Source organism: Hylobates moloch, unplaced genomic scaffold (genome assembly GCF_009828535.3).
Source record: "Hylobates moloch isolate HMO894 unplaced genomic scaffold, HMol_V3 SCAFFOLD_8, whole genome shotgun sequence".
NCBI classification, from domain to species: domain Eukaryota; kingdom Metazoa; phylum Chordata; class Mammalia; order Primates; family Hylobatidae; genus Hylobates; species Hylobates moloch.
In genome coordinates this window covers 125016790-125026821 of record NW_026652283.1, presented here as the reverse complement: position 1 = coordinate 125026821, position 10032 = coordinate 125016790, and the positions used below count along the sequence as shown (strand labels likewise).

General features: G+C 37.8%; 1 protein-coding gene across 1 annotated transcript in view; it reads right to left on the bottom strand.

Annotated features, from left to right (window-relative positions):
* The window catches only part of CSMD1 (CUB and Sushi multiple domains 1), a 2040038-nt gene that overhangs the window by 294520 nt on the left and 1735486 nt on the right, over positions 1-10032 (bottom strand). Inside the window, exon 27 of the mRNA XM_032158987.2 lies at positions 1103-1294. Within this exon, the coding sequence (XP_032014878.1) occupies positions 1103-1294 (192 nt within the window). The remainder of the gene's footprint in view (positions 1-1102; positions 1295-10032) is intronic.

The window sequence follows — 10032 nt, the reverse complement described above, 5'->3', positions numbered from 1 at the left end:
ACGTTACGAAAAGTAAATGCAGCACCAAACATTAAACAAACATAGATTGCTCCCCGACAAGGCTGAGAACGCTAATAAGCACAGCTATCCAACCTCGTCGGTCTTCAGACAACTGGGATAAGTGGTTTGTCATGAGTGAGAGCGCTGTATCATAGCTCCTCAAGACCACTGAGAATTTTACCACTGCTGTGTACACGACAATAAAAACCATTTCAATCCACGAAACCTCCCCAAGGTCATCCTATGCAAAACAGCCTATCCATTTCATGATCACTTTCTCTCTTCACACATCAATTAAATTTTACATTTTTCACATAGATTATAAAGAAGTACTAATTAAACTGTGATAATTCTTTAAAATAATAAAGTTCAGTAGAGTTTCTTTGTAAAACTAAGATGATCTACTCTAAGTAGGAATTTTATGGTAAAATGTTTTATTGAATGAAGAGACAATCTACCTGTAATTACTATTTTACATAAAATATATATTAGCCTACAACCATATTTGTGATAAATTGCCTCAGGTGGCTATTCAAGCCAAAGTCTGCAAAATCATTTGCTATTCTTTTAATAAGGTCAAACTATAAAATGTCAATAAATTGCAGAAACAAACCTCCTTTTATCTTCATTTTAACACAAACAGTATAATTTCTAGTTTTCAGAATTCTATTTTAAATGTACTAATATTATAGGTGGAAAAACATCTAAAAAGAGAAAGTACTTTTAGTGAGAAGGTTTTGCTTAAGGGCATGTTTCTATATTAAAAATCAGAATAGCAATGGTAGGGTTATAAATTTTGAGTCACCTAGAATTTTAAATTACAGTAGTTTGATTGATCCATGTTTATATAACATTTGTTAAGGGTAGGAAAAGTATGGTAAATGTCAATTAATGTACATTAAGGGGATGACTTCCTTTTTTCTACCTAATAAAATAAAGTTTAAAGGTTTACAATAAAATTTCAGGAGTCTCAGAGAGCCAGAGAACATGAAAGAAACTCTTGAGAAATATTTCCGAAGAAATAATACATTTATGGAGCAATTTTAACGACAACATGCATCCATTCCTGAATGTAAAATTTCTAAGTTCTGTTGTCTGATACCTATGCATGTAGGAGGGTCTGGTTGCCAAAAGAACCGGTTATTCAGCTGCACACAGGTGATTTTGGCTTGTCCTTGGAGCTGATAGCCAGGGTCACACTGGAATGTGACAGTGTCTCCAGCCTCTCTGCTGTCTCCGTAGCGGGTGCCATTTTGAGGCATACCTGGATCGTTACAGGTGGCTGCAATTGACGCTGCAAACAAAAGAGAAGGCCAGGTCACAGGCTGGAAAACATGGTTTCCACATTCCCATAGGTGTGGTTGTTCTTGTGGGTTGAAGCACTCTTCATTGGCATAATAAGTCATTTGTCTACACGTGAACATACGAAAATGGTTTCTTTTCCCAGAGATACATTCAATAACATACATCTTCATTGTGCTTACATTGCATAAATTCTAGCAAGATTCTATTGAAAATGCAACCAATGATGAAACATATCAAGGGTTTTTTTAAAATAAAAATTACACTATACTTAGAATAAATACACACACACAGACTGATTTTCTCTTTAGCACTATTTTAATGAAACCCCAAACTGCAAGTTACATAAACTAGTTAAAGTACACCAATCTCAAGGAAAACAAAATAGGAAGAATTTCCTTAAGGTCTGTGCCTTCAAAGGTGATCCTATAACATTTGCTGAGATGCCAAGGGTAGAATGCCCAGAGGAGATGACCAGTGAGTTTTACCCAGGATCCCATAGGTGCCATTGCCTCAGCAAAATTATTAATAACCTCCTTTCACTCACCCCAAAAATTCCAAGTTGGACAATATACTGTATGGCCACCCTAATATTAACAAAAGCTCTGAAAAGAATATCCTGCCTTTTTTGCATATGTATGAAGAATCTCAAATCTGTTGAGTACAGGCCGGAATCTGCAAAGCAGGCTGGTGCATGTGCTTTCAGGGGCCACTGGAGCCTTGTCATGTCAGTAATCGTGTGTAAAGTGCATTGCAAACGGTGAGCCTAAAATCACATCCATATGCAGCCATCGACTCTGCCTGGGCCCAATCAGAGAAGGCTCCCTCCAGCCCAGAGTTTTCACCAGAGCACCACCCATCACACTAAAATACAGCAGCCTCAAGAAATAGGAGTTGTTCTCTCCAGTTTCTGTAAGTGCTGTGTGTTATGTGTTGTACTGAAAATTAGAAAGATAGGTACTCCTGAAAAACCCAAACCTTAGATTTTTTTTCACTTTTACTTTCAATTAGAATAATGAGCTCTTTCTTCCACTCCACTGCATAAGAGATGACGATTAAAAGCTGACTTTTTCTCTGCAAAGTGCTTCAGTGTTTTCAACACCATGTTTTATGAAAGAGCAAAAAAAAAGAGATTAGTGTATTATTCTATATACATACCATTACACTGTCCATTTTAATATTTGAAGCCTTAAAGTAATGAGTAGACTTTGCTTTTTGTTTTGTAAATTCTGAAGCATTTGTGTGAGTGTGTATGTGTGCATATACATATATCTACATATGGATAGATAAATGGAATAATAAAATCCATTTAAATAAAAAGTTAGAAGATATATAAAAAAGAATAAGACCTGCTCTGTGCTATTCAGCCATTTTTAACCTAATAGGGGAGGCAATGAACAAATAATTCAGGACAAGACAAAATGTTAAACTGTGCAGATTAAAAGATCAAAGCTCTATCCAATAGTGTCATATGATACAGACATCAAGGATCCTATGGTTGGTCAGACCTGCTTCAAATCCCATCAGGACTTACTTAGTACCTAATTACTACTTAATGATCACCTAAGCACACTTATCATCAGCCAACAAATCAGTAAAAATTAGACTAGTATCTAAGTTATTAAGTCTGCTGTGAAGATGAAGTGTGAAAACTTCCTGACTTGTCTTTCTCCTTGCTATTCTCTGAGCTAATTGAGGCCAGAAGCTGTCTTCACCACTCTCTATTTCTCTCAAATTGATTTTTATTACATTGAAATATACACACGTGTGTATCTATAACACAATGAGAACAACGAAATGAACCTCTGTGCTACCAACTCTAAGAAATAGAATATTCACCAATACATCAGTGTGATCAATGCTTAGAATATACCCTTCCCCATATCACCTTCTTCCTCCACTTCAGGGGAAATCACTTTCTGCATTTTATGTTTATCATTCCCTTGCTTTTCTTCACAGTGACCATAAATGTATGCATTCCGGTTTAGCTACATATATCAGTTTCGTGAAATCAAATGCTTAACTGGAATTATATGTTGCAAGTTCTGTGACGCGCTCTCTCTCTTAAATGCTTAAGTGGAATTATATATTGCAAGTTCTGTGACTCTCTCTTCAATGCTTAAGTGGAATTATATATTGCAAGTTCTGTGACTCTCTCTTCAATGCTTAAGTGGAATTATATATTGCAAGTTCTGTGACTCTCTCTCTCTTCAATGCTTAACTGGAATTATATGTTGCAAGTTCTGTGACTCTCTCTCTCTCCCCCCACCCCCAGCACCCTTTTTTGGCTTGTATTCTGTTTTTGGGAGTCATCTATGTTTAGGCATGATACTCTGTTCTACTCATTTTCATTGCTGTATAGTTTTCCACTGCATGAATGTACTATGATTTTTCCATCCTCCTCTTGATGGATCTTTGGGTCATTTTTCTTTTTGCCCTTATATAAAATGCTGCTACGAAAATTCTTGTACATGCTGCTGGTACACATGTGCTCTTTCAAATGACTTGGGCTCCTACGTTTTAGATTTTCACTTCCAAACAGCATGCAGTTAGATTGCTCTTGAAATTCAATCCCAGAATTTGTCTTTTGATTGGATAGTTTAGTCTCCTTATGTTCCCTGAAGTTTCTGCTCTGTTTGGACTTCTCTCGGCCATCTTAGCTTGTGTTTTCGAAGTGCTCCCCCATGTGCTCTACATTTTTGCTTGCTTTCATACTAATTTTTTCTCATGCTTTTATTTTAGTACTTTCTAGAAATTTTAGTATGTATTTAGTTGTAATAGTCCTACCTTGTTCTTTAATATTTATTATTATCTCCCTAACTACATGCATTGCTGGGTATTTTAGTTATTTAAAAAAAAATCTTAAATTAGACATTGTCGTTATCCGTTTGTTTTTATAAACCTCATAAATTAAATATTATTGTTTTACCTAGTTGACTGATGATTGTTTAAATTTTCACACATATTTACCAGTTTGTTTGCTTATTTTTTTTTCATTTTTTTATCTCATAGCTTTTATTTGGACTAATTTTTCTACTTCATAAATACTGTGGCTTGACTATTTGTCTCCTCAAAAACTTATGTTGAAATGTAATCAATATGGTCATGTTAGGAGGTGAGGCCTTTAAGAGGTGATTGTATTAATCATTTGTAAATTAATGGATTAATGGGCTATCACAGGAGGGGAACTGGTGACTTTATAGGAAGAGTGACCTGAGCTGGCATGCTCAGCCCCTCACCAGGTGATACCTGCACACGTTAGGACTACAGAATCCCCACCAGAAAGAGGGCCAGATGTGGTCCCTCGACCTTGGACTTCTCAGCTGGCATATTTGTCAGAAGCATATTTATTTTCTTTATAAACTACCCAGTTTCAGATATTCTGTTACAAGCAGCAGAAAACAGACTAATATACTAAAATGGTTTGCTCGTTTTGTTTTGTTTGTTTGGTTTTTGCAAATTATGTTTAGTGAGGATATGCGAGGGCTTGGATTAGTTTCACATTTACTTGGTCATTCATATAGTATTTGGTTTCCGATTCATCTTTTTATTCTCTGTTTTTTTCTTCATTCTTACAGTTTGAATCTGACAAGAATTCCAATTTCTCATGTAAACTAAGTTGTTTGTAAGTTTTCACGTTTGCACTTCTGTTCTGGGGAAGTTTACTTATGGTAATTCTTTGCATTCTGCTTTGAAGGTACACCCATCCAGAGGAGATTCACATTACATTACCGGATCTGCCTGGAACAACAGAAAACTTCCTCTTTTTAAAAGTAAATTATCAGCTTGAGGCATTTTGGACCCCAAAGATGGTAGAAATTCACCTACAGACTAGTGTGAAACCCCCTGTCGGTTGTGAGTTGCACGCATCCATGTCTCTGTCAACATCTATGTCTGTCTATTCTCCCAACACTGCGAGTAGAACACCCTTTGGTGTTCCAGCTGTACATGAGGGTCTCCTATTATATTTTCAACCTCAGAAATACCTCAGATTTGCTTTCTATTCCCTGAGCCAAGGGACTCTGAGAGTGGAAGCTCCACATCACAGGGGATCAGCACAGGCAATCAGGGCAGGGCTGGCTTCACAATCTCTCTCCATTTCTGCATTTCATGTCATCCGGGATTCCTTATTTTGTTGCAGGTTCAATGACACAATTTGAAAATCCAAAACCAATTTTATCCAGCACTTTTACTGTATTTTCAGCATATAAATTTTCAGAGTCCTCACTGTAATACTGCAAACAGAAGCCACTCAATCACACTTATTTCTTAAACACTGGCCATAATTCCTGACACATCATTCTTTTCATCATTATCAACATTATTATCATTACTAGTGTTTTGAACAGGGGAATCTCACTTGAAAACAGCATTCTCAGTGGAGATTTAGGAGAGAATGCTTGGGTTTCAGAGTAGGTTTTTCAAAGGAAAGAGAGCGGGAATGACAATAGGAGTCACTGGAAGGCAATTGCTGTACTTTCCCACTTTCCTCCCATCAGCTGTAAAGACGGGAACACAGGAAAATCCAAGCATATTACTCCAAGAGAAGCCTGCGAGAACAGAGGAAGGCAGGATAGATGTGAGATGCAACACTTACCGTTAGAATGTCAGGAACGTCTCACCCGTAAGCCACAGATTTCTCTAACATAGAACACTAATCATACAATACAATCACCAGAATCACAAGACAATTGGCCATCGTCTTGGTACCAAAGGGGTATCTCTCCTCAACGAGCATTTTACATGAATTCTAGAATTTACTCTTTGAGTGACATTCCTATAGAATCTATGATCAACTGTTTCTGAGATTTCTTTGGGTTTCAGAAAATAATCATAATCAAATCCTACTGTACATGTACAATCTTGTTCATCTGACTGAATTTCCCATCTTCAAAGGAAAATTCCTTTCCTCAAGCAAGTGGTCACATGTATAATTAAGCACTCATTTGCAAGTGATAATTTCTGTCACAGTTTATATAGGTTAAAAAATTAACAATAAGTGTACAGTATTAAAATAATTGTCATATACTGATAGCCATTGTAAATATCGCAACATTTATATAATGAAATGAATGTTATAATAGTACAAGAATTTAAAAACAAAAGTTTAGGAGGTGAACCAAGGACATCAGGGATGACAGTTTCATTATAATTTTAAAACCAAGAGGTTTTTATTTCTCACTCCCAAATTTTTATTTAATATTTATCAAAAGAAAAGATATATAATACTCACTACCAAGAAAGTTTTACACAAAGGTGCACAGATTTTATACATAAATAAGAATTTTAATGGATATATCAGCCTTGCAAAAAATAAGTGCTCTGTTGAACACTTTTCTGAGTTAATAGGAACTGGTCAAATGAGATTGGCAAATGCTGTACACCCCAGTTTCCCCTTAGAGATTCCCATTGCACATTAGGGATTAAAGGCTCAGAGCTGTACTACAGTAAAAAACTTTTAAAAATCGTTGTTTAATCCAGCGTATCCTACATTGTCATCATAGAGCAGTTTTCCTAGAAAATCTCTTAAAATCCTTCCAAATAGAAGTCCACAGAATATCAGTAGAAACACTGGCTTGCACTAGTGGTTACACGTCCTTTCATGGCATAAAACTCTGTTCATTTTTGAAAGTACCTTCTGTAGTTCTCAACCCAATTTTTATCTGGAATATGTATAACAATAATAATGCAGCATGCAATCAAAATTTTAAACTTGTGAAATTCATGTTGTCTAATAAACAGAAATACTGCATCTACATAATTACCTACAGTTTATGCCAGTTATATGAAAATGTAAGTTTTTTTTTTTTTTTTTTTAGACAGAGTCTCGCTCTGTCACCCAGGCTGGAGTGCAGTGGCATGATCTCGGCTCACTGCAAGCTCCGCCTCCCGGGTTCACCCCATTCTCCTGCCTCAGCCTCCCCAGTAGCTGGGACTACAGGCGCCCGCCACCACGCCCGGCTAATTTTTTGTATTTTTAGTAGAGACGGGGTTTCGCTGTGGTCTCGATCTCCTGACCTCGTGATCCGCCCGCCTCGGCTTCCCAAAGTGCTAGGATTACAGGCGTGAGCCACCATGCCTGGCTGAAAATGTAAGTTTTAATAAAATAGTTATATATGCACTTAGAGCTAATGTATATATCTGCTTGTATATTTTCAAAGGTTATTTAAAATTGCCATAAATAAACTATAAGGCTTACTTAAATTTAAACAAACCCCAGCCCTCACACTTTGTATTTAGAATTATGAAACAAAGATGAAAAGTTCCTAGAGTTAGCCAGATTGGACTGCAAAACCAATAAGAAGGCTTGAGGAAGGAGAAAGAGAACAATTTTAAACAATGTAGTGCTAAATACATCAGTTGGGTCTTTGAAACAAATTTCATTTTATTTTCCTCCAGTTACGAACGATGGAAAGATGTTTTCTGGTAAAGGCAAGAGAGCTTATTGTAGACTAACACAAACCCCCACCCAAGGACACCCCATTAGGGGCAGAAACTGCTTTTCTACTTCAGGCTCATCGCAAAGTGATTGGCAGAGCACGCTGTCATTCCTCTTCCGTGGCTGTGTTCTTTTAAGTGCCACATCATACACTTCACTCATTTTTCTCTTAAATATCTTTTCTGCAAATTGGATATTTTGGTGACTCTGAAGGTTTGTAGTTTCTTGCCATAAAAAAGAAAACATTTTGAGTTGCATCCATCTTATCCCTCGATGACCGTAGAAAATGCAGCGCTGTTCCTGAGATGATGAGTGCCCTGTCTTCCGATTTCCCACAGGCATTCCCCGGAAAATCTCAAGTCACAGAGGTACTTTCCAGAGGCCCATTGGCCTCTGAGGGGACATCTCTGGCACCTGTCAGGCTGCGTCCAGAACCATCCCAGTCGGCTTGAGCAACACAGAACATGCGCTGCCCTTCACAAAACAGCAGCGGGTCTCACTCTGTTTCCAACAGCAGGATTGACAGCGTGCAGCTACCGCGCTGCAGAAACGGACGCTGCAATAACGCCAATCTCTTTGCAACTAGATAAGATTTATATATATAATCTCACAGCTTTGCGGGCTGGGTGCGGTGGCTCATGCCTGCAATCCCAGCATTTTGAGACGCCAAGGCGAGTGGATCACAAGGTTAGGAGTTCGAGACCAGCCTGGCCAACATGGTGAAACCCCGTCTCTAGTAAAGATACAAAATATTAGCTGGTCATGGTGGCGTGTGCCTGTAATCCCAGCTACTCGGGAGGCTGAGGCAGGAGAATTGCTTGAACCCAGGAGGTGGAGGTTGCAGTGAGCTGAGATGGCACCATTGTACTCTAGCCTGGGCAACAGGGCGAGACTCCATCTCAAAACAATAAACCAAAAAACCACAACTTTGCATATAAATAAAAATATATAATATTTTTATATTAAATATTGTATAATATATTTATATATTATATAAACACAACTGCATATAAATATAATTGTCATAATTATACTTATAATATAAATATAATTGTTATAATTACACTTATAAATATAATTGTTATAATTATACTTATAAATATAATTGTTATAATTATACTTATAATATATAATTTTTATAACTATACTTATAATAATATATTTGTGTATATTTATTTTATGATATTATATATTATATATTTATTTTATAACATATAATATAGATAAAAATAATAAATTTCCCTCGCGTCCGTGTGAAGAGACCACCAAACAGGCTTTGTGTGAGCAATAAAGCTGTTTATTTCACCTGGGTGTAGGTGGGCTGAGTCCGAAAAGAGAGTCAGCGAAGGGAGATACCAGTGGGGCCGTTTTATAAGACTTGGGTAGGTAAAGGAAAATTATAGTCAAAGGGGGTTGTTCTCTGGTGGGCAGGTGTGGGGGGGTCACAAGGTGCTCAGCAGGGGAGCTTTTGAGCCAGGATGAGCCAGGAGAAGGAATTTCACAAGATAAAATCATCAGTTAAGGCAGGAACTAGCCACCTGGATGTGTATGAGCAGGTCACAGGGGATATGATGGCTTAGCTTGGGCTCAGAGGCCTGACATTCCTGTCTTCTTATATTAATAAGAAAAATAAAATGAAATAGTGGCAAAGTGTCGGGATGGCGAAAATTTTGGGGGATGGTATGGAGACATAATGGGCCATGTTTCTCAGGGCTGCTTACAGCGGGATTAGGGGTGGCGTGGGAACCTAGAGTGGGAGAGATGAAGCTGAAGGAAGATTTTGTGGTAAGGGGTGATACTGTGGGGTTGTTAGAAGAAACATTTGTCGTGTAGAATGATTGGTGATGGCCTGGATACGGTTTTGTATGAATTGAAAAACTAAATGGAATAAGAGAAGGAGAAAAACAGGTATTAAAGGACTAAGAATTGGGAGGACCTAGGACATCTGATTAGAGAGTGCCTAAGGAGGTTCGGCATAGCCTTGCCAGCAAAGATTATTTATTTACTTCAAGAGCTAAGAGTGGCAGGTTGGGGATAGCACGAGGAGATATCAGCTGTGATGGCTTGGAGAAACAGTGTAAACCGGCAGTGCAAACAAGAGCAGGGCATGTATGAGAAGTCGAGAACGGAGAATAGGAGTATGACTAGAGAGAAGATAGTAGCGATGGCAAGTTTTTTGGGGCACAGTCCAAGTTGGTCTGGTGTCTGGAATGAGACTGGGGCCTAATAAAAAGGAGCAGCTATACAGGAGCTTAAATGGGCTGTATCCTGTAGCATTCTGAGGACAGACC